Source organism: Coffea arabica, chromosome 8e, assembly GCF_036785885.1.
Source record: "Coffea arabica cultivar ET-39 chromosome 8e, Coffea Arabica ET-39 HiFi, whole genome shotgun sequence".
Classification (NCBI taxonomy): Eukaryota; Viridiplantae; Streptophyta; class Magnoliopsida; order Gentianales; family Rubiaceae; genus Coffea; species Coffea arabica.
In genome coordinates, this window is record NC_092324.1 from 47882252 (window position 1) to 47905843 (window position 23592).

A 23592-nucleotide genomic window follows, 5' to 3' on the forward strand; every position below is an offset into this window, starting at 1 on the left:
TTCGGGAAACAGATTTGACCATAAATAGGGGGAAAGGATGTCAATAAGACAATAAGGAAGAGATGGGGACAGAATGACAGAGAAGAACTTCCACTGATCAACACAATGGCACCATAGCTCGTGGCCGTGACAAGAGTGTAAATGAGTCTAATCAAATCAAATATTTTAAACTTGTTTGATTATTTTAACGAGTTTGAAATTTTATTTAAATTCGATTTGTTTATTTGCCAACCTAAGGTTGAACGAACTTTTTATCGAATTTAAAAACTATCGAATATAAAGTGTTGTTCAAACTTGACTCGATTAGCTAGTTAACCAAGTTGGAACGAGCTCTTACCGGAGCGAGTTTGATTCAAGTATTAAATAGTTTGGTTCATCTTTCAATTCTCGAATAATCTTAAGCGGGACATGAGTGTATTAGCACGAGCATTTCTTTTTGTTCATGATCAATGTTTCTATGCTAATAATGTAAAGATTTTATTGCAGTAACCAATTTAGCTGCATAACATATAATTTTTATTCAAATTTACAAGCCAGTCAACTTCAACTCACCTTACGTGTAACTCGAGCTAATAATAATCCTGTGGAAGGCTTTGGATGGGTTTTTAATTTAGTTTTTGTGAAAGGAGAATGCATTTTATATATATGCTGAGCTATCCCAAAATGATCAAATAGCAAGCAGCAAATTAGCCAGCACGAAATCAAAATTATACAGGAAAAAAAGATAAATTATTCTTCATATATACGTTGACGTGTATAAAAATTTATCCTACGTATATACACTTTTATAAACTGTTAGATCTGAATTTTTAGGGATCTAAACAAGTCTAATTAATTTGATGAGATTGAAATTGTATTTAATTTTAACTTATTTATTTATCGAGATGAACTTAAACAAACTTTTTTCGAGTCGAGTTTCAGTAACTTGACTTTTTACACATAAATTAAAAATTTCATGCTTATCAAAGTCAAGCTTATACAAAATTTAAAACTATACTAAATATAAAATGTTATTCATATTTGGTTTGATTAATTGACAAATCAATCTTGAACAAGCTCTTTAATAGTAAGGTTATCCTTTTAATACTACAAAATTTTTTTGCAGTACAAATGGGTAACATGAAATTCCAAGACTACCCTGCCCTTGCAAAGCGACAGGGTTCATGGCAAGGGACTGAACCGGAGCCAAAAGTAAAACCCTCAACCGGGTTTTACCCATCTTTGCGAGTTGCGACTATGCGCCATCAATAACTACAGCACTGCTATCCCCACTCCCAACCACCCCAGCCCCACCCCTCCCCATACCCTAGTCCCCCAACCAAACCCAACCACCCCACGCCCCCAACTCCCCAACCGGCAATCATGTGCCCCATCCCCCTTCCTTCTTCACGCGAGTGATGCCTTCTGTCCTTGGGTTCATAAAGCTTCTTCAGTTGAGTTAATTGGAGGTTTGATCAATCATATTCAGTATTTATAGATAAATTGTTTGGATGATCCATTTGAGTCTCCTGCATTGTATACTCAAGGTTTAGCCTTTTGATCCTCAAAACTAGAGTCTTTAGTCTATTTTTATTAAATAGGACTTGGGTTCCTTAAAATTGAAACTTTATTCATTTTGCCTAATAAAGTTGGAACTTTTAAGAAGCTTTGCAGTTAATGACTTGCATTATTTTGTTGGATATTCAATTTTCTGATTTTAATTTTGTTCAACTCAATTAGATGGGAACTTCACTTGTAGTTGCAAATTATTAGGACCCCTTCTCATGTTCTTGCTGTTATAGGCTCTGAATACAGTAGTTTTGCCAAAAATTTAAGCTTTTTCTGGCACTTGTTAGTTTTGGATTCGTTGTGAAAATGAAGATAGGCGGCTTCTTTCAGATCCCTGGAGAACTTGGGGGGAAGTAGACTGTGATGAGCAGCTTGTTTCATGCATATTTTTCGGCGTTGTTACCAAAGGCTTGCCAGGTTGTTGTGAGGAGTGCAGTTTGTGGATTTTCGTCGCCCTCATGGAAAAGAAGCTTTCAGTATGTAGGTATTAGAGCTGCTAATTTGGAACATTTGTTGACGCGAATTCGCTGCCAGTGCTATTCATCTAAGAGTTCTACAACTAAAAAGAAGAAGTCTGCAAAGAAATCGGTGATGAAGGAAGATAGGGAGGCGTTCTTTGTAGTGAGGAAAGGGGATGTTGTTGGTGTCTACAAGAGTTTGAGTGATTGTCAGGCTCAAGTTGGATCCTCGGTATTTGATCTGATTCCCTGTACTTTTTATAATTTTGTTGATTGATATAAGCTCTTTTGTGGATTTCAGTCTGTTATGCTTCTACATAGGTCTCTTTACTAGTGAATCAATGGTTAAGCCACTCATCTTTCCGATGCATGGGAGATCATGCTATAGGTGGATGTACAATATTGTTAGCTTTTGAATTTAAACTGAATAATATGTTTCCAGGAATTCCCTTGGATAAGGCTTTTAACATATTAGTCATTTCTCAAGCATGTCTCTAGTTTTTAGTTGCTTTTGCTGCATGTGGATGTGTATACACCTGCTCATGCGCATGTCGGTGCACTCGTGCACTTTGTCAGTGTTTTACTTTAGAAGCATTTAACTCATTCTGCAACTGGCCTGATCAACTGCGGGTAGAATCAGCAACGGTTGTTTCTGCATGTTGAGGAAGTGCAAGAGTTATCTTTTATTCCTATTGCTGCCAGCAGAATGTGGTTTTTTTTTTTCCTTGTATGATGAAGATGAATTTGCTTGATAAGATGGGAAGTCCGCATCTGACCTATGCTTGGGTGAGTCTTAACTCATGTATGTAGTAGCAGTTATTTGCTTCCTGTTGGTTATATAGAAATAGAAGCATAGATGGTTGGACATTTTCATCTATTTCTGAAAAATTGTTTTCACTTTCTTAAATAGTCAATGGGATCTTCCTGTCCTATTGTACCTTCTTCGTCGTCTAAAGTACCATCTTGCATGTGTTCATGTTGAATAAGGAGCTACTGTTATGTTTGGTGATCGGATGAAATCATTATGTTTTTCTCTTTGGTAACTATGCCTTTTCTTCTTCACAGTACCTAAACTACTTTTAGGTTCGAGGTGTATGTAGTGTGAGAGAGCGAGGGTATAGGAAGATAACAAAAAGAGTGGAATTTGTTTCCTGAAGCTTTTTCTTGATTTAATGCTCAATTCTGCAGTAGCGTTCTTGTTGGACGTTATGTTGGTGTATGTCAGGATATTGTTTGAAGTATATAATTAGGATTTCTGCTTTTAGCATGGCTTTTCTTAGGTGAAAAGATGTGCATTATTAGCTTGGATGCACTTTCGTAGCAAGATCACTGCTCTATAGCAAACATCAGATTTTTTCATCCTGGTATGGAACTTTTAGAAATTTATGAAGGATGATTGAAATGATCTTCCTCATTCATTTTCTTGTAGATATGTGATCCTCCTGTAAGTGTATATAAAGGTCATGCTATGCCCAAGGATGCAGAGAAATACCTTCAATCTTGTGGCCTTAAAAATGCTCTTTATTCTTTTAAAGCTGAAGATTTTACTGAAGGACTTTTTGGCCCTCTTTCACCATGCCACTCTTATCAGGTGAGATATGATATCATGCTCTTTGTAAACTTTGTGATGTGTTTTCTTCTTCTCTGTCTTAGATGTTCTAGTTACTAAATTCTATCAATTATGAAAATGGTGATTCCAGTGTCATTCAAAAAACTTTAAAGTGAATTATCACATTTCATTTCCTAGATGCAGCTGCTGGGCGGCGATAATATGGTGACATGAGGTTTTTGGTTGTTAGGAAGGCAACTTTTTTCATTTCAATTTGATTGAAGAACGTATTTCAAAATAAAAAAAGATAGACAACTTTTAAATGTGAACTTTTGGAAACATGAAGTTGAAAACAAGAAACAAAAGCAATTGCAAGGCCCACTTTAGTTGGTTATCTTATACAGTCCATATACATGTAAGGTTCCTCTTTATCAGTAAAACTATTGAATTGGGGAAACAAGCAATTATTAGGAATATTTGGAGCTTGACTTGTAAGATTTTGACTCTCTTTTCTTTTTATCTTGATGTATTGTGAAGATAGTAACTAAAAATTTTCCTTTGTAGGACTAATTGTCCATGAGTTTGTAACATTGAGCTTAACCTTTTCCCAATTAAAGGTTCATGCACATTAGCTGGAGAATAGCTAATGGTTTGGATTGCTATGTTAGTGCAGGGATATTGTTGACTTGTTCTTGTTCTTTTCCAGCTTTTTGTCAGTTTCTGAATAAAATCTTATTTTCTTGCAGCTTCCTTCTTCTTCTAGAGGTGAAACATCTAGCGAGCTTGTGTCCAGGAAGAGGCCACATGATGCAATATGGTCTGGATCTGGGGTAAGTTGGCTGATGACTAGGGTTTGAGTTCAGTTATTACATATGAATAAGCTGTTTGTTGGACAGACTTAAGTTTTAAGATTGTCCCATTACCTGATGCTGTTACCAATGAATATGGTAAGCCAGTTCAGTTGTTAACTCAAAAAATCTTACAGTATCCACAATATTTTCTCTTAATTTCATATTTTAGTGATTTGGAATTCATCTGATGGTTAGCACGTGGATTCACATGTTAAGAAACAGAGAACATCTTTATTTAAGCATCTGTCACGTTTGTTTTCCCCCTAAACATTGGTTAAACGATTACTGCTACTACATCTGCTGTGCTTTCAGAAACTGCATTCGACCCCTTCGACTTGACAAAAGCTGAAAGGTGTTAGATGAATTATTCCAATTCATTTGCTAAAAGACCAGGAATAGAGAGAGAGAGAGAGAGAGAGAGAGAGAGAGAGAGAGAGAACTAAACAAAAGAAAATCTGCGACTTGATCAGTCCACCAGCCCCACTAGTCCCTCAATCTGGTTCTTCCTTAAGATTGAACCACTCCAAGCCAAAGGTGTCCTTCTCTTCCCCTGCTGTCCTTGCCATCCCCGTCTCACATGCATCTTGTTGGTCCCCCACAATGATTGATCTTCAAGCAGCAATTTCCATCGTAAAGCCCACTCAACTGCATCCCTCCGGTCTTTTGCAATTTGTGGCAAGCAATCTTCAAAACTTCCACCATAAAGCTCGTAGCTGTCCACTCATCACCGTTCCTAATACCTGTGCGTAGTGCAGCCCAGCTTGCCTGAGAGACCTTCCTGCTCCTTACTTACAAACTGACCAACTACCAATGCTGTCAACCTCCTCTCTGGAAGTTGGATACCCCTTAACTATGAACGCATCTGAGTGTCCTTATTGTCTAAAGGTTCTTCCTTTTACTAGCAGAATTTTATTTTTCTCATATTTGAGGTAGTCTAGTTGACGGGGATTTCTTTTATTGGATCTGCGTATGTAGACTTAAAACTTGATCTAATTGCTGTTGATTGGACCTGTGTAGGACATGTAGTTGTTATTAGTTTATTATTATTATTTTTAGCTGCAGTTGAGTTTGCAGGACATAACATGTAAAATGCACCAGCAAGTGGGTAATTTTAGGGCATTATTTCAGAGTATAGAGGGCAGAGTACCCTGACCCTTCTTGAGGTTTGACATAGGTACAGATACGTCCAGTGTGGTTTGAAACATTATTTTGGCCTCAGGGTTGATCATTGTAATTTTACCAAAAATAATGGGGTAATTTTTTCAGTATTATATCATGAGTAGGAGTTTGAACTATAATTTGAGAGGGCTGTAACAAAGCTTAAGTAGATGTGCAAAACTATACATAAAAGCTAACTTTTTAGTATTTGCCACCATTTTCTGCTGGTAGCTAGATGTTTTTAAGTGGTGATTGTTGATTAACTGCTTACTTGTTAGCAGCGGTCTTGCACTCTAGAGTTTGATGGTGCATCAAAAGGAAATCCGGGGCAGGCTGGTGCAGGAGTTATACTCCGGGCTGATGATGGAAGCTTGGTAATCACCTTGCTAAGTTTCAATATCTATTTTCTTCATTGCACACTCATGTCTTGCCTTTTTCATTCTCAGAGTTGTAGGTTACGCGAAGGTTTAGGCACAGTGACCTGTAATGCTGCTGAATATCGAGCTATAATTTTAGGGCTGAGATATGCATTGGATAAAGGTTTTTCAAGTATTCGTGTTCGGGGTGACTCTAAGCTTGTTTGTATGCAGGTTTGTCACATCCATAAACATCTTTTGTGGATCCATCTTTTCTCCATCTATTTTGAAATCATTAGTTTATCACTGACCTGCTTGGCTCGTTTGCTCATAAAATCCTCATTTCATTGTTTTCATTCACTGGTTTGTTTACCCTTTTATGCGGAGCCACAGTTTCGAATTCTATTTGACATGTGATCGAAAGAAGGGAAGTTTAATTTGGTAACATCTTAAAGGCAAGTAGCATACTCTTATGCAAAGTCCCATCATGACTATATTTACCAATAATCCTTTCTGAGCTGAGGAACAAGATATTTTGTTGTGCCGACTGGCACAAGGCTAATGAGATATTTTTGGAAACAGAATAACCTATCTTGGTCTTTTGTCATGATACTTGACTGATATGAAATTTGGGTTTTATTCAGTTAAGCAATCCCCTGAATAAGGTTTTTCGTACCCCTATGGCTCTTAATATCTAAGGTCAAAAAACAGTGCTACATTACATCTGGGGTAGTTAGGAGGAATGAAGCTTCTGGTAACATGTTCAATAAGCTTTATCTTGAAAATAGCCCCAGAAGGTGCATTCTTGCTCTAGCTAAGACTTCCAAATTTTCTTTCTTGGCGGTAGCTTTTTTCTGTGTAAATGTCTGGCTATTTTTTCTGCCCTTGTAAAGGTTTTTGCCAACGTAGATGTTTTTAAATGTAGCATATGGCAGGCAGATACTTCAGGCATAAAAACAGGAAAAGTATCATGTTACATTAGATACAACTATGCGGTGCCTCTTATTTGTGTGTAATGCGGCTACCCTTTATGCTTTGTTTCCCCCTTGGGAGCATCCAGGAATATTGCTTTTACTTTGTGGTAACATCTTGTTTTTAAAATTTGTATATATGGATGTGTTTTGCATTTTTCTGCTCCAAAAGTTTACCTTTTAGCTCTGTGATATAGATTCAAGGTTTATGGAAGGTAAAAAACCACAAAATCGCCATCTTGTACGAGGAGGCAAAAAAATTGAAGGATAAGTTTATGTCATTTCAGATCTTTCACGTGCTGAGAGTAAGTTCATTAAGTTCACTGTCCACTATTTTCTATCTCGGTGGTTGGGTATAATATATATTTATACATATATAAATAATATATATGTGTGTGTGTGTGTGTTCTGGTGGCTTTGGGACATAACTGGGAACTGTAGGCTTGACATTTTGCCAATGATTTTTCTGTATAATATTCTGCTAGATGACGAACTGTAAATAAAATTGTGCTGATGTTCTATCTTGTAATTTTGAAAGGACTCGAACTCTGAGGCCGATGAACAGGCAAACTTGGCCGTTGAGCTTGCAGGTCAGTTTTTTCTGTGTTTGACGCTCACCTGCACCTAGCCTTGTAGGTTGACTGAATTTATTTTGATCTTCATGTTGCTGCAGACGGCCAAATTGAGGAGGAGGAAATTGATAAATAGCCTACAATAAGGTGATATGATATGGAGTCCTCCATGCGAAATACATGGCTTGGAATGAAGTTATGTTGACTCTTTTCTCCAAAGGGTTCCATCTTAAGCGCCAACCTAATTCTGCAACAATTAACCCTATAATATTTCGTGATTTAGACATTAACCCTATTAGGCTGTGGTTCACTTCAGTTTGTTCACTGGTATAAGCCAGCACTTTAGATATTAATGTTGCAGATCTCTCATTGCATTTGTTGCCAAACATGTAAATTGTAGTCTGGGGTAAGCTATTATTCACAGTACAAAGTGCGAGATGGGATAGAGGTTTTATGCATTGAGTTTTCAGTTCTCATTGGCATTGAAATTGGAGAGCTCAATCCAACCGAGGAGTTCAGGATTGACCTTCTGAAATGGTACAGAATCCATTGCTGTTGCTCTCCTATGTAATTCCTCATTTCATTTCGAGTATCAGAGCAAACAGCAAATGTATCAATGCTGCTATTGAATAAATTTAACCTGTTTCTCATGTTTCTTGTTCTTGTTTTTAGCATTTGAAGACGGGGAAATATTTTTAGATATATAATCTTCTTGTTGCTGAAAACTCTATTGAAAGATGTATGTTTGATTGGTCTTTGAAAAAACTCAAGACCATCCATCATCATCGTGTTTTGATACTTTGCCCTTGCTAGGCCTTTTGTGCACGGAATTAAAGTAACACAACTAAGAACCGATGCTAATTTGTAGCCCTCCTCCACCCGCTACCATCTTAGGATCAAAAAATTTTAAAAAGAAAAAGACACAATAAATAGAAAATATGAAGAAAGGAATGGACTGTGCCCTGAAACGGAATCTATCATACGGTTGCACAAGGATTTATAATAATTTGGTTTAATTAAAACTTTTTGCTCTTTCAAAATCTTTTTAACTACTATAAAGTTTTGTGGCTGGAGTAGATATGTTCTGAAAATTGAAGGACTTATGTGGTAATATATTCATCTGCTACTTGCACCGCTGTATAGTATTAGTAGTCCTCCTTTCAACTTTGAAGTCCCATCCCTCAAAAATCAACCGCCACCCTTCCCGCCACCATCCACAACCCACGTAACACCCACTAACGCCTCCCTCCGCCCCAATACCACCCGCTCAGAAAAAATGGTACAATTCCACGAGAACATAATTACAGACCTTCTGGAAGACCCTCAAGGTGGCTTAGTAATCCTCTCCGCCGGGCTTGGTCTCCACAAGCTAATTGCCGCCCTCCTCCACCTCCACCACCCATCTCAAGGCTCGCTCTTAATCCTATCCGCCTTCCCGTCCCAGAAAACCTCCATCATCCAAAATTATGAGAATACCCTTTCCTCTTCACAAACCCCGTCCGAAATCACCTCCGACCTCCCAGCCCACCATCGCCTCTCCCTCTACTCCTCCGGCGGCATCTTTTTCATCACCACTAGGATTCTTATCGTTGACCTGCTCGCCCGCCGTCTTCCTACCACCGCCGTCGCTGGAATTATACTCCTGAATGCCCATTCTCTCTCTGATACTTCCACTGAGGCCTTTATTGTTAGGATTCTTCGGTCTTCAAACCGAGCCCTCTTCGTTCGGGCCTTCTCCGACCGGCCCCATGCCATGGTTTCGGGCTTTGCTAAAGCTGAACGGACACTTAAGTGTCTTTTCCTCAGAAAACTCCACCTCTGGCCCAGGTTTCAGGTGCTTAATTAGTCCTTTTTTGCATTAAATTTTTTATATTTTCTTTGTTCTTGAGCAATGTTTATCTAAACTTATGCAAAACTTTGCCTAGGTTGTTGATAAAATGTAGATTTGCATCCTTAACCTTTCTGGGTAGTCGTAATTTTCAAATTGATTTATGCGTTTTGTTGATGCTAATTTTATGTAATAACTCATGGCTAATGTCTTGTACACTGCGTTTAAGAAGTTGTACCTTGCTCCTGCTGATTTGACTTTAGAAGCTAGATTCATTTCCTTGTGCTAGAGATGGCTACATTTGCCGACTGTATAGTTGATTGTAGAGTGAGCTTAATCATTTCTTGGAAAGCTTATAGCTTCCGAGTTGATATGGAACTTTGCTCCTGTGTCAGCTCTGAAATTTTACCTTTAAGATGTGTTCGTTTCTCTGTCAGAGCTGGAATTTGAACTGTATCCTAAATGAATGTAGCTTTTGTTGGAAAGAATACAAATCCGTTCTCCAATACTGATTCCTGTGGAGAACAAAAACAGTAAAAGAGATATAGCACATCAAAATTTGGGACTTCCTGTCTTTTGATATTCATTTGGTTTTTTAGGTGTATGTTTCACAAGATTTGGAGAGGAATCCACCTGAAGTTGTGGACATAAGGGTGCCGATGTCACCCTACATGATTGGGATTCAGAAGGCAGTGATTGAGGTGATGGATGCATGTCTGAAGGAGATGAGGAAAACTAACAAAGTTGATGTGGAGGATTTGACGGTGGAGAATGGGTTGTTCAAGTCATTCGATGAGATAGTAAGAAGGCAATTGGACCCTATTTGGCATACGTTAGGGAAAAAAACAAAACAGCTTGTTTCAGATTTGAAGACGTTGAGGAAACTTTTGGATTACCTTGTCAGGTACAGAACAAGTAAAACTTATTGGTGATTGATCTGAAATTAATCCTTTTATGGACTTTCTGTGTGTATTACCTCATATATATTTGATGGTGATCACTTGATGTTCTCTACCCATTTACATATTGATGCTCCTGAATTTTGTTTCAGTTAGAATGTTGACCTCGGTCATATTGTTCATATTATGTTTTCCCTTTTTTAATGTCTCAAATTAAGTTACTCATAAGAAGTCTACCAAAAAATCTTAGTAACTTAATGAATTTTGGCATTTGATAAAGTAATCTTTGCAGATCCTGATGCACTCCTAATTAGTTAATATTTTGAGTCAGCAGTAAATTGATCCAGCTACCTCATTGGCGAATAATGGTTACATCTCTTCACAAAAAGTGTATCCCTTGTAATGACTTTAGCACTGGGATGGATAGAGTGGTATGTTTCTCTTTTAATGGCTAGCTGGTAAATATTGACATCGTTCAACCTCTAAATATCTAGAGTTAGTTCATTGTCTGGAAGATCTCGTGAAAATAGTGTTGTATCCTCGAGGCTGGCTTTACATTTCCATTGTTGGTGAGATTCTGTTCAACATTAGGATTTTTGTTGACATGTAGTGCTAAAATTTAAAGGTGCTAGACATGCATTTTGGTGGAGTAGTCGAAGAGAATTCTACGAAGAATAAGATTTCTTGTACTTTTCATTTGCATTTTGCCCGCAATATAAAAACTTACAGGGAAAACATTTTAGGACACATTCTTGTGTTACTTTGAGGTTTCAGAGTTGTTTAACTTTCTTTTGGTGTCTTATTATCTACCATGTGATGAGTAACATTCTTTCATCTGTCTTAGATCTGCCATGAAGTTTCAATTTTACTGTTCTATTTTAACTGAAACTGCTAGATGAAGATGTAGTTTATCCATCCACCTTATAGAAAAGAGTGTAATACCATTTACGATCTTTTAACCCAAAAAATGTGGGGTGAGAGAAGTATTTTATGGGTCCAGAAATGGGAAGCTTTTCCATTTTATCTCCCTCCTTCTATCATTGTTTTCTCTAATAGAAAATGACATGGCATGTGGCCTGAATAGGTATGATGCTGTGACTTATTTGAAATATCTAGATTCACTCAGAGCATCAGAGAGTTTTCGGTCAGTTTGGATATTTGCGGAATCTAGCTACAAGATTTTTGATTTGGCAAAAAAGCGGGTTTTTCGTTTTGGGAGGTTAGATGGTGGGAAATATGTTGGGCAAAGTAAGACTACAGCAACCAAGAAGAGAAAGCTAGAAGACAGCAACAGCGAGAAAGAAGGTGAGTTTTGTGGTCATGGTTTTTTCTTGGGGTAATATTTGTTTGCTTCTTGCTTATGTTGCCAATTTCTAGAGGTAACATATGAATGTTGAATTAGGCAAATCCTTAGGTATTTGTGCTTCTTTTCATTCATATATTCTATTATACTTTGCAGTTCAAGTTCTACGTGCAGCATAGCTGTTTGAATAGTAGGCTAATGAAATATCTTTCTGTGAGGATTATGATTCTCAGCCTCTTCTTTGTGTGCCTTAGTAGTAGTGGGAGCAAGTGCAGATAATGGTGCTGTTTTACAGGAAGTCCTGGAGGAGCCACCAAAATGGAAGGTGTTGCTTGTGAGTGAGTGGATTCCAATTTTCTTTGCAATTCTTGAAGTTGATTGGTTGAATCATTTTTTGTAGATACCTATCTCAGTTTTCAAGACTTGAAGAGAATCTTGCATGTGACTTTTTTTGGCAGGACATACTTCAAGAGATACAAGAAGAAAGACAGAGGAAATCTTTGTCTGGGGAGGAGCTAATTACAGAAGATTGTGCGTATGATAATGGAATTGTTTTAGTAGCATGCAAAGATGAGCACTCTTGTATGCAGCTTGAGGATTGCATCAATAAGGGCTCCCACAAGGTTCTTCCTATTGCCTTAAATTTCATTGTGTTGCCCATATCATGAACATCTCCTCACTTCATGTTTTTTTTCGTGGATCTCCCAAAATATGAAGAGTGAGACGTTCATTCTGTTGTAAATTTATTGCAAGGGTCAATTACAGTTTCTTTTTTGGAGAAAAATGGCCAAATCCTTTATAAGGGTGATAAACTGCGAATGAGCCAATTTGGCTTTTGTCAGTTACTTTGTGATTTTGCGAGTATCTGAGTTGTAAGAAAATATTTACATACAACTTTTGCTTTTTAGTTGCATTCCATGAGATAAAATGTTGAATCAAGGCAACTGATTTCTGAGCTTGGTTTTTATTATATTTGTATATTTATTCTGTTGGAGAATGTTGAGTCTTTGGTTTTTCTTCTTTTGAAGGTTATGCAGGAGGAATGGAAAAAATATTTGCTTAGCAAAGTAGAGCTGCGCGCTTTACCAAAATGCAATAAAAAGAAAGCAAAAGAACCTAAAGGTTTTGGAATACTTGATGGAGTCATTCCTTCAGCATCTGGACAAAAAGCGGAGATTAGTAGCATAAGCAGGCTGGAGCATGAGGCGCTGCTAGCAGCAGCATCTGAAATTAATAAACAAACCGAAAAGAATAATGCTGCTGAGGATGAACTTCAAACATGCGAGGGTAGTGAAGGACACAAGAGAGCAAGACGGAAAGGAAAGAACAAGAAAACATTAGTAAAGCCTGGTAAAAGTGACAAGAAGTCTGCAAGAAAGAGTAAATCTGAAGCATGTTCTTCTGAAGATGATGACCAAAAAAATCAATGCACTTCAACAGCTGCTGGTGGTTTAATTGAACAGCCTAATGAAGTTACATCTTCCAAGAAATGGTTGCTTCAAAAGCATTGTCAAGGGTTTGATGCTGAACAGCCGATTAAAAATAAGCAGTTTCCACCAGTGCATTTCCATCCCTTAGATACTGATCAGCATATACTTGACATTTTGCAGCCATCTGTCATTGTTGTATACCATCCTGACATGGTTTTTGTCAGACAGATTGAAATATATAAAGCTGAAAATCCCTCAAAAGTAATAAAAGTGTATTTTCTTTTCTATGAGGAATCTACTGAGGTGCAAAAGTTTGAGGCAAGTATACGTAGAGAGAATGGAGCATTTGAATCCCTTATTAGGCAGAAATCAATGATGATGATTCCTGTTGATCATGTGAGTTTCCTAATCTTGTTCGCAAATTTGTTGATTTTAACTCTATGTATTGCCTCTGTGCCACCTCATTTTTTGCCCAATGTAGTCTTCCCTGTAGTGCTCTTACCATGTTTACCAGGATACTAATTGTAGTAATACATTTCAATTAATTTCCTTATTAAGGCCTCAGAACTCATAAAGTTTTGCACTGTTGGCTCTCCTCTGTCTACAATCAGGATATATCTCTAGCGCTGGATTCTTCTGCTGAGCCTCAGTCTATAATTGCCCAAAATTTGATTACTCGAAAGGCAGGTGGAAGAAAGGAAGTTGATAAGGAAACTCAGGTATATGCCCAAAGCCTCTTTTAGTTGATCTTATCAACAATCGAATTTGAAAGGATAGTTTTGTTTTCCATAGGTTATAGTGGATATGAGGGAATTCATGAGCAGCCTCCCCAATGTATTGCACCAAAAAGGCATGCGCATAGTCCCTGTGACACTGGAAGTTGGAGATTATATCCTGTCACCCTTGATATGTGTTGAAAGAAAAAGCATACAAGATCTTTTTGGTAGTTTTGCATCTGGTCGTCTTTACCACCAGGTGGAAATGATGGCCCGCTATTACCGGATTCCAGTTCTACTGATTGAGTTTTCACAAGACAAAAGCTTTTCATTTCAGGTAGCTCTCGAGGTTTGGATTTCTTTGGGTTAGAGGTGGATTTGGATCTGATTTAGTTACATTTGTTTTGCAGTCTGCTAGTGATATTGGTGATGATGTTACGCCAAATAACATCATATCTAAGCTGTCTTTGCTTGCTCTCCATTTCCCTCGTCTTCGCATTGTCTGGTCTCGCAGTTTGCATGCTACTGCAGAGATATTTGCTTCTTTGAAGGCAAATCAGGATGAACCTGATGAGGCCAAAGCAATTAGAGTTGGTGTACCGTCAGAAGAGGGTATTGTGGAAAATGATGTCAGGTAAGCGTTAATTTCTATCACTGTGATGTCAATCAATCTATACACAGTCACGTATAGTTTGCGTGTACCTGCGCATCTCTACTATATAGATGCATATTTCTTTTGACCTCTGATTTTCCAGTTTGTTCAAACCTGATATCCTGCTTTATATTTAAGAGTCTCATATGCATCATATATCACGAGTTGAAAGAAGCTGTCCATAACTTTGTAGGATCGAGACTTCTTCCTTTGAGATCATTTCCTCAGTAAGATTATTCTAAATTTTTCAAAACATGTATCAATGGTTTGATAATTTCCCTTGACTAGAGCTGAGAATTACAATACGGCAGCAGTGGAGTTCCTGAGGCGGCTCCCAGGTGTGACAGATTCCAACTACAGAGCTATAATGGATGCTTGTAATAGCTTGGCAGAACTTGCCCTTGTTCCGGTGGAGAGGCTAGTGGATTTAATGGGAGGTCACAAAGCTGCTAAATCATTGAGAGATTTTCTAGATGCTAAATATCCAACCTTGATCTAAGGCGATGTTCGATTTAACTGTCTGTAATACTGAGTCAATAATCAAGCGGGAACTATTGTTTTTCATTCTTCTCAACTCATGTAATTCATTCATTCTTGAAGATATTGCTTTACATTGTAACTTGGAATGCAGGGATCTTACCTTCAATGAGATTTGCTTTCTGCTGTATACTACCAAAGTAACCAAACTATAATTCGGCTCCTCTTTCTCCAATCAATAGATTACGGTAGCAAAAAAATCTGGGCACATTAGCTTTTTCTGTTTGTCGTCTGAGTGGAATTCTCTCTGTTTTTTGTTTCCTGTTGAGCAGCACCTCATGCTTTGACTTACTGATGTGTATGTTTTCTTAACTTGATCTATGTGCTCAGGAAGTTTTCCCCTCCTCTCTTCCCCACCCAACACCCCCCCCCCCCCCCCCCCCCCCTACCTCGGGGGTGTTGGAACCTCTAACTTGTAACTGTGATTGCATTTTACGCCTAACTCGCCTACAGGGAGGTGAGATTAGAGCATCAGAAAAATATGCTTGGAAGTTTCTGGCAATCATAGAGCTGTGAGATAAGAGATACTTTTCTAATCAATGCCCCAACCCTCTTACCTTTGTAGTCCACAGCCTTAAAATTCTTGTTTTCTTTGCATTTTTTTTTACTTTAACAATATATTTTTTTAAGAAAAATTTATTAGTTTGAGCATCACCTTGGATTGCCATTTTTCTTCAAAAAATTTTTATATTTTCTGTGAACATATTTTTTAATCATTTTTTTCTTACATATAACAAATCGTTACAATACATTTTTCTATAAAAACTCTAAAAAAAATTCAGGCTCTCCGAACATCAATTGGAATCAAATTCATGTTGCTTTTCATTGTTTAATATGTGTATTATTTTGAACAAGTTGTGCAAAACTTGGTATACCATCCGGAACTATTCTTACTGCAATTAGCTATGCCCTCTTTAGTGGAGCCAATACCATGTAAAATGTTATGCTGGGATTCGTTAGGTGATTTCAGAATTTTCATAGGGAAATTTTCTAGATGCCAACTTCTAAGTTCATTATAGCGTCATTTCGGAATAGAAATTTGCGGAGAAGAAAAGGAAAGAGAGTTTCACCACCAACGGATCCGTGGCGCAATGGTAGCGCGTCTGACTCCAGATCAGAAGGTTGCGTGTTCGATTCACGTCGGGTTCAAAACCCCCGATCCTTACGGATCCTCTTTTTGGCCTTTCAATTTCAACGCGTCAAATTCATGCCACTAATTGTGCTCCGCACCTATGTGACGTCGTTTTATCTCAACAATATTTTCTTCGTCTGTCTCTCTGCGCCATTTTCCCCCCCTCCTGTCTGCTGGAAATGCCGCACATCAGATAAGGTGGCAGTTCCTTTTTTCCGACTTCCTCTCTTTAGCACCAGGCAAGGAGGAAAACGGACGGCGGGCGGGCAAAAAAAATGCACTCTGCTCTCTCTTCTTCTTCTTCCTTTCATGCTCCGCCACGTCTTGGTCCCTCTGGCATGAATGTACTACAAACCCATTACTCCAGCTCTTTCTTCTTCAACCCCATCCCCAACAGAAATCCCATCTCCACAGCCAACGGGCCCTCTTTGCTTTCAACTCAACAGCCATCAAGAAAGTTGCTTTGCATACCATCTTCTGGCAAGTATGTCAGAGAGGATTATCTTGTGGTAATATTCGGTACTCTTTTTTTGTAGCTGATTACATAGTACTGCTATTTTACTGCTCTGTTAGTGGCTGGTTTCTTGGGATTAGGCGGTGCAAAGAATTCATTGTTTAGCATGCAACAACTACAAAGTGTTTTTTCTAGTATATTTTTCATTTTTCTCTTTTTTTCCTGCGAGAAAAAGGAAGCTTTTTTCGATGTTTTTCAGAGGCTTATTGGGGGGTTTTTTGTTTTGCTTCCTTTGTGTAGAAAAAATTGTCTGCTAAAGAAGTTCAAGATCTGGTGAAGGGGGAGAGAAATGTACCACTAATAATCGATTTCTACGCAACATGGTGTGGTCCCTGTATTTTGATGGCTCAAGAACTTGAAATGGTATGGATAGTAATTGGATTCAACTTATATGTTAGCACAATGCCACTTCTTTTTTTTTTTTTTTTTTAAAATTTTCTCCTTGACTTTCTTGATTCGTATCCTGATGAATCTGTAGTAGAATGTTTCTTCACAAACTAGTTCACTCAAGTCGGAAATGTTTTTAATTGTGCTTGTCATGATAAGATTATGAATTCAAATTTGTTGCTAGAATTGGAAACGTCAGCATGATTACGTGTACGAAAAAGAAAACATCATGACTTCTGATAAATATGGAGGGAAATCATGGAATTCAGTCCAGTTTTTATCCTTGAGAGTGGAAATAATTCCAGATGAGGACTTAGCATTAGTATAAACTCCCCTGTTATTGCAGCCTAATCTTCACTGATGCATCTATGAAAGCTACAGAATGTTTATCTGCTTTTAGACTGGTTTAATAAAGATTTTGAAATGGAGAAGTGCAAAACTAGTGCTGAACAAAATTGCTGGAAAACTTCTACTGGCAAAGATTTCTAAAAAAATTCAGTTATAATGATTGTTTCTGATTAATTCACCATCTGCAGGGAGCCAGTAAATGCAACTATGAAAAGTCTTCTCTTCAAAATGTTGCTGTATCTGGAATGCTGACAAAGACCATACTTCCATGGCATCTATATTACAAGTATATACTTATTTTAAGAACAGTGAAATTGCAAAAAAGATTAAAAAAAAAAAAAAGAAAGAAAAATAAAACCTGCCCAGAAGCTATTGTGTGAGAACTTTGCACTCAATCATCTGAAAGGAGCCAACTTTCAGCTTTATTATGGAGCCAATAATAAATCATTCTCCTTTGATTAAATCCTGCAACTTCAAATTAGGCATCAGCATTTCCCTCAAATGGTGCACATGTAAATGTAACTTTTTTGGAACTGGATGTCAAATTAAGCATTTGTAATATGTTTAGGTGATTTTAGTTTTCAGATGCTTAACTTATATTTGCTTGAGAAGAGTGTGTGATGTGGCATAGATTTCCTCTCAACTTTGTTTTATGTGTTTTAGCTAATTTTCTCAAGAATTCTTTCTTGGGACCTGATTTCTCCTCCTGAAAGAATTGAGAGGAGGTGTATCAAAGCATATTGATTGGCACATGTTGGTATTTTAATAGCTTATATAGTAATATATTGGATTATGTGTTAATTGGGTTAGTTTACATGGTAATCATTTTTGTTTCTTAGTTGAGTTGAACTCTTGATGTTAGATAATCTAAATTTTGCTCCAGTGTAGATAATGAGTTAGGGAGCACATTAGTAAATTATTGCTTGGCTCAACTCTCTTGGATTAAGTTTGATGTGCTAATTGGAAAGTCAAAAGAAAGCTAGGAGACTTATTTCAAAGACTTAAAATGGTGAATTTGGTGTCTTTTGATGATTGAGTTCAGTACTTATGTAACCATGCAAGTATGATTGCCTTCCATCAAGTTTAAAAGTGGGGACATTTATTAATCCATACTCTGTTTTATTTCGATATTTTCATTCTATCTACTATCAAGGGATGTCTATAAAGCTTTTGCAATAAAACATTGCTAGACGTCATATTAATCTATCATAGCCAATTCTGTCCGTAGTATGAGTGGTGAAATTTCAATTCTGCAAGTTGGTTCCCTTGGATTCCTTTCATGCATGTTTTCCAAAGGCTGTACCATTAGATTTGTGGCTGTGGTGAAATTTCAATTCTGCAAGTTGGTTCCCTTGGGTTCCTTTCATGCATGTTTTCCAAAGGATGTACCATTAGATTTGTGGCTAACCATAGCATTAATCAATCTCCACCAATTCTGCTTTACCTTTCACATACAAAGTCTGGGTGGCCTCAGTCAACTAGTAGTATAATTAATGAGCTCTATTGTATTGTCGTGCTGCAGCTTGCCGTAGAATATGAAAACAATGTGCTGATTGTGAAGGTCGATACAGATAATGAATATGAATTTGCCCGTGACATGCAGGTAATTTCGAGGCTTTCTGTTTCGGATTCTTCACTTTTATCTGCTTTTCATGAGCTCCTTTTATTGTTTAAATACATAATATAAGCTACAATATGGAAAGTGCTTGCTGTTTTCCTGTGCTGCATTCTTTTACTATTTCTATAGTGAGATCTTGGTTGCTTTACATTTCATTGCAACTGGTCCTTTCCAGAGCTTTGAAGCTTAGTGCATGCCACCATACCTGGTTTGGTTGTGAAGTTGCTCTAGGAATAGTTTACAATTTTCCATTTTTTCATGTCAAGTCTTTTAGTTTAACAAAATTATTACGGATTTATAATGTGATGTCAGGTTCGTGGGTTACCGACATTATATTTCATCAGTCCAGATCCGCGCAAAGATGCAATAAGAACTGAGGGGCTCATCCCTATACAGATGATGCGGGATATTATTGAGAACGAAATTTGAATGCAGGTTAATTAAGGACCTGCTGGATGATGTAGTCTAAAGAAGCGTCAATGGCTTCTAGAAACATTGTTAAACTGCTCCATTAGTATTGTTGTCATCGTGCTGTAGTAAAATTTTGTAGCCACGTATAGTTCAAAATCATCTAGAGCTTGATGTGCTATGCTGCTAGTGGTCTTGAAGAACCCTGCTGTTTGCAGCTGTTAACTGTGTACTGGAAAATGGCCAATACGCCAGGTCTTTTGTATTATTGTGATTTTCAACTGTGTTGAGGAAGTCTTGTGGATTAGGCTTTCCCGGGAAATTTAGTGCAAGGGGATATTACTATAAGTCTACTGCTATGATTGTTTCGCGGAACTGTAAATGAATCGAGCACTTAACGAAGAGTTCAGGCTCGATTCGTTAAGGGCTCGATTTGAGTTCGATTTTCAATGAATTTGAGCTTGAATTCGAATGGGAATTATAATTTATTTATAGTATCGAATTGAGTTCGAACTTATAGATATTCGGCTCGTTAAAACTCGATTTAATTCTAATAATTTTTAATTTTTGTATTTAAAATATATGTTAATATTTTATATAAATTTATATATTTCTTATTTTATTATATAGAGATATTATATATGTAGTAGTGATAATCTAATATTAAAATTCAAGAATTAAATAAAGTTTCGAGCTCTTGAATCGTGTTCGAGTTTAGATTTTGAGTTCGTATAGAATCTGAGCTCAAATTTGAATTTAAGCCCAAAATTTCGAATCGAGGCTAACATACCTTGAAATTTTTTATTCGTAGTGATATAATTTTAGCATGAGATTTGCGGTATGTATGTAGAATCTCCTTTCCCTTATAACTTAAACTGCTTACATAATGTTCCCTTTTTTTTTTTTTTTTTTTTTGGCTTCTTTTTGAGCAATTTGCACACATGGAGCAGTAATTGAACCATGTATTTCACATCTTCATCAGAAATTGTACAGATAATTTACAATGAACTACGATAAGTTTAAAAAGTGATTTACCCTTAGCAACAATTTCACTGAGAACTGTTCTTGCCCCTCTCCCTTCTCCATCTTGCCTAACATGCAAAGATGTTGCCCCGAGAAGGAATTTTGGAGAATAAGCGTCCTGCTTATTCACTTGCATTATTGCCGGCCTTAGGCCCTCAGCAAAAGACCACCGTCATTTTCATAAGCTATTTCATTCATATGCTTCTGTAAATCTTGTCAAAAAGGAACCAGATGCCGAAAGGCCGAAAAGCAACTTCTACTAGGGTTTTCTATAACACTCGGCCTGGATCATACGAAACCATGGAGAACACGTCATGAATACATATTGATGACCAAAAAAAAAAAAAAGAATGCATATTTGATCGCTTGGGCAGCTGGGAACCCCATGGATTAGAAGCTGTACAAATTATTTGTAATTCATCAATTATTTTTTTTTTTTCAAGTTTATCACTGCAAAAATGCTGCTTAGATTTATTTTTGACGTGCAAACTGTTGACGATTAAATTCGAAGAAGAAAAACCAACGAAAATGTGAACTTTAGTAACAGAATCTGTAACTAGTATATAGCAAGCAAAAAATCGTAATTTCATCAACTGTTCCAACTCATTTTGCAATTGACTTAGGAGAGCTCAACTGTTCCAACTCATGAACGAGATCTGTCCCTCTCATTGCTTTGTAATAATAGAGCACAGTATATCTCAAAGATTGATATAAATTGACTACAACAATTTGAAGAATGCAAATTTACTTGCTTTTTTGTTTGGACCATGAAAAAGTATACATATGGGAATCAAGTTAAATTTGCTCTTGGGGTTTTTGTACTTTAAAAGAGATTCTACTTTTGGGGGGTTTTGTACTTTAAAAGAAGATTCTATTTTCATACTATTAGCTTTTCCAACTGGAGCAGAGGAGTTCTTTTGTTCCCTCACAGACCCATGGTGGTAAGGTCCTGTGATATTGAAATTGAGAAAAAGAAAATTGCTCGTGTGAAAAAGAAAAGAAAAAAGTTGCTTAGTTTTTACCGGCTAGCTTGTTTATATTATTTTGGGTCGATTATGTGTATAACCACAATGAAGGTAGTATTCCAATCATCTTCTCACTAAGATAAAAGACCTTCATGATTTGCATTCTGCTAATTTGGGTTTGTTTGGATAGTGTATTATTTGAAATATTATTTGGAATAATTACTGTAGCACTTTTTGTGATATGATGTATGTGAGATAAAAAGGTGATTGGGAATATAAAAAGGTAGGTTGGGAAATGTGTTTATGATGCAAGCGAAATATTATTTGGAATAATTTGGGTATCCAAAACAAATAGCGAGTCGAGGAAATCTTTACTTGGTGGTTAAGGTTCAGATCTTAAGATTTAGAGGTCTTGTGTTCATATTCCATTGGGATTTCTTCCTACTTTTGAAAAATGTGTATGGTGGTTGAGTCCCTCGAATTGTGCAAGTGATTTTGCTATCTTGAAAATAAAAAAAAAAGGTCTCTGTGACAAGTGACGAGTGTCTAGGAGGCAGGTGTTAAATTTTTAAAAAAGTAAAATTAATTAGGGAAAAGTATAAATATAAGGAGGGTAATAATTATTAGTACGTGCATTCATAGTCTAAATAAGGGTCTCTGTGACAAGTGACGAGTGTCTAGGAGGCAGGTGTTAAATTTTTTAAAAAGTAAAATTAATTAGGGAAAAGTATAAATATAAGGAGGGTAATAATTGTTAGTACGTGCATTCATAGTCTAAATATTTATAGTAATTATGAGGAGTAAATTTAAGATCTTTCGTATGACTTTTTTTTTGTGTTTATTTACTAAATTTAAATGGTTTTTTTATAAAATATTTTGTGATATAAGGACACAATATAAGCATACAAAATAAGAAGAATGGGCTCACTATAAGTTCCAAATATTATTTATCTACCCCTGAATGGTGAATCCTTTAGCCTAGAAATAAAAAACATTTGCAACAATCAGAGATTGGATCCACTTCTCCCTGTGCCCTAAACACACAGATTGGAAGAGCCCAGCAAATATTACTTAGAAAAATCATGGCCAAGAGACAAGTGCAGTCACTCAATGAAACAAGATTTGAGATTTCACTGTGTAACCATGATACATCCATTGAGGAAAATGGAAAGTTATGAAATTATCTACATGATGTATTCAGCCCAACCCTCAGTTTATATAATTTTTTTCCAAATCTGACATATATTCCTTGAACAGAAACAACTTTGTAGGGTATGTGACGAATGTGGACTTACATCAAGTTGAACGAGACATATACCGTCGTCGCCTAGATAAAATCTTCACCGGCTCAGTTGGGTCTTTGACAACCTGTCAGGCCCGGACAATAATAAATATACTTGCACAAATTGAATACTAATTCTAAATCTAGTGATAAATAGGACGGGAGAATTTAATTTCTTCTAGAGTTCAGGATACGGGGGATTTTATAAAAATGACAATAAACTATACAGCTTGAATATAATAAATAGATAAAAATTAAATAGCAAATTATTAAGATTTAAATAATATTGGACAAGCTCTAGCCAAGTACTAACTAGGGCTGCAAACGAGCGAGCCGAGTCGAGTTGAGGCTCGACATAATTTCATTGAACTCGAACTTGAGCTCGAGCTCGACGAGCTGACAATTTTAAGCTCGAGCTCGAGCTCGAAAAAATAAAAAATAATTATTTTATTTTTAAAAAAATAAATAAAATAATATTTTTTTTCTTAATAAATAATAAAATATTAAGAATATATATGTAATTTTACTATTAAAAATAAAAAATAAAAAAAATATATACTTAAAATAAAAAATAAAAAAAATAAAAAAAATATATATATATACCAGCTCGTGAGCTAACGAGTTTAATATTTTGAGCTCGAGTTCGAGCTCGAACTCGACTCGAGTTGCTCGCGAGCGGCTCGATTCGTTTGCAACCCTAGTACTAACTTTGGAAATGGTTTACTCAATTGATCATCGATGCAATAATAGTTTCACTTATAAACTGATAAACAGGTTATAATTGCCAAACAAGCGATGACAGTTAATTTCTCCTTAAATTATCAGTAGCCAAGGTACGACCGTTAGCTATTATCCTAATTGCGAAATAATCCTAGGTACCACCGTAGAGTTCAATTTTCCAATTGTTTTAAGAATTAGAAAAACCCTATTCTAACCAAACAACACTTTATGAGAGTTGTTTCAAATTAACCCGTATATTTCCCTGACACAAATCTAATCATGCCAGTTACCACTAATTAAGAATAATTAAATAATTACTGATTTAATTCCTCTAATTAGTTTTAGATTATTGAATTAGTCTAAAACA

The 23592-nt window shown here is 36.6% G+C and overlaps 3 protein-coding genes and 1 non-coding gene across 11 annotated transcripts; all 4 read left to right on the plus strand.

Annotated features, from left to right (window-relative positions):
* The first annotated feature begins 1281 nt into the window (after positions 1-1281).
* On the plus strand, positions 1282-8113 carry LOC113706318 (uncharacterized). 5 transcript variants are annotated; one of them, XM_027228199.2, is made up of 9 exons: positions 1282-1432; positions 1879-2238; positions 3436-3597; positions 4302-4385; positions 5846-5938; positions 6011-6154; positions 7089-7196; positions 7430-7481; positions 7565-8113. In XM_027228199.2, the coding sequence occupies exons 2-9, from the start codon at positions 1912-1914 to the stop codon at positions 7597-7599; spliced, it is 1005 nt and encodes a 334-aa protein (XP_027084000.2). In that variant the 5' UTR covers positions 1282-1432; positions 1879-1911; the 3' UTR covers positions 7600-8113. The 5 variants fall into 5 exon arrangements, with proteins under 5 accessions (XP_027084000.2, XP_027083998.2, XP_027083999.2 ...); XM_027228197.2 differs by having other exon boundaries at positions 1284-1526; XM_027228198.2 differs by having other exon boundaries at positions 1284-1448; positions 1865-2238.
* Positions 8114-8603: 490 nt separating this feature from the next.
* LOC113706961 (DNA repair endonuclease UVH1) lies at positions 8604-14958 on the plus strand. Of its 3 annotated transcripts, none has more exons than XM_072061627.1 (10): positions 8611-9297; positions 9891-10195; positions 11275-11495; positions 11748-11827; positions 11952-12116; positions 12522-13319; positions 13535-13642; positions 13716-13976; positions 14050-14273; positions 14580-14958. In XM_072061627.1, the coding sequence occupies exons 1-10, from the start codon at positions 8740-8742 to the stop codon at positions 14788-14790; spliced, it is 2931 nt and encodes a 976-aa protein (XP_071917728.1). In that variant the 5' UTR covers positions 8611-8739; the 3' UTR covers positions 14791-14958. The 3 variants fall into 3 exon arrangements, with proteins under 3 accessions (XP_071917729.1, XP_071917728.1, XP_027084868.2); XM_027229067.2 differs by having other exon boundaries at positions 8613-9297; positions 11751-11827; XM_072061628.1 differs by lacking the exons at positions 14050-14273; positions 14580-14958 and having other exon boundaries at positions 8604-9297; positions 13701-13856.
* A 947-nt stretch (positions 14959-15905) lies between these two features.
* Positions 15906-15977, plus strand: TRNAW-CCA (transfer RNA tryptophan (anticodon CCA)). Its single transcript has one exon. It is a non-coding gene; the product is annotated as a tRNA-Trp (tRNA).
* LOC113705500 (thioredoxin-like protein CITRX, chloroplastic) lies at positions 15921-19583 on the plus strand. 2 transcript variants are annotated; one of them, XR_003451896.2, is made up of 5 exons: positions 15921-16469; positions 16715-16837; positions 17398-17495; positions 18732-18812; positions 19140-19251. XR_003451896.2 is itself a non-coding variant. In XM_027227364.2 (4 exons), exons 1-4 carry the CDS (start codon positions 16236-16238, stop codon positions 19254-19256), a joined length of 555 nt encoding a protein of 184 aa, XP_027083165.2. In that variant the 5' UTR covers positions 15953-16235; the 3' UTR covers positions 19257-19583. The 2 variants fall into 2 exon arrangements, 1 of the variants encoding a protein (XP_027083165.2); XM_027227364.2 differs by lacking the exon at positions 17398-17495 and having other exon boundaries at positions 15953-16469; positions 19140-19583.
* Positions 19584-23592: the final 4009 nt, after the last annotated feature.

Bases quoted from the DNA above. Each gene is read 5' to 3' on its own strand.
- LOC113706318 (XM_027228199.2), top strand. From the start codon at position 1,912: ATGAGCAGCTTGTTTCATGCATATTTTTCGGCGTTGTTACCAAAGGCT. The intron at 7,197-7,429 runs GTAAGTTCATTA...TAATTTTGAAAG, and splicing joins AGATCTTTCACGTGCTGAGA to GACTCGAACTCTGAGGCCGA. The intron at 7,482-7,564 runs GTCAGTTTTTTC...ATGTTGCTGCAG, and splicing joins CTTGGCCGTTGAGCTTGCAG to ACGGCCAAATTGAGGAGGAG.
- LOC113706961 (XM_072061627.1), top strand. From the start codon at position 8,740: ATGGTACAATTCCACGAGAACATAATTACAGACCTTCTGGAAGACCCT. The intron at 13,643-13,715 runs GTATATGCCCAA...TGTTTTCCATAG, and splicing joins AAGTTGATAAGGAAACTCAG to GTTATAGTGGATATGAGGGA. The intron at 13,977-14,049 runs GTAGCTCTCGAG...TTTGTTTTGCAG, and splicing joins ACAAAAGCTTTTCATTTCAG to TCTGCTAGTGATATTGGTGA.
- LOC113705500 (XM_027227364.2), top strand. From the start codon at position 16,236: ATGCACTCTGCTCTCTCTTCTTCTTCTTCCTTTCATGCTCCGCCACGT. The intron at 16,470-16,714 runs GTAATATTCGGT...TCCTTTGTGTAG, and splicing joins TCAGAGAGGATTATCTTGTG to AAAAAATTGTCTGCTAAAGA. The intron at 16,838-18,731 runs GTATGGATAGTA...GTCGTGCTGCAG, and splicing joins TGGCTCAAGAACTTGAAATG to CTTGCCGTAGAATATGAAAA.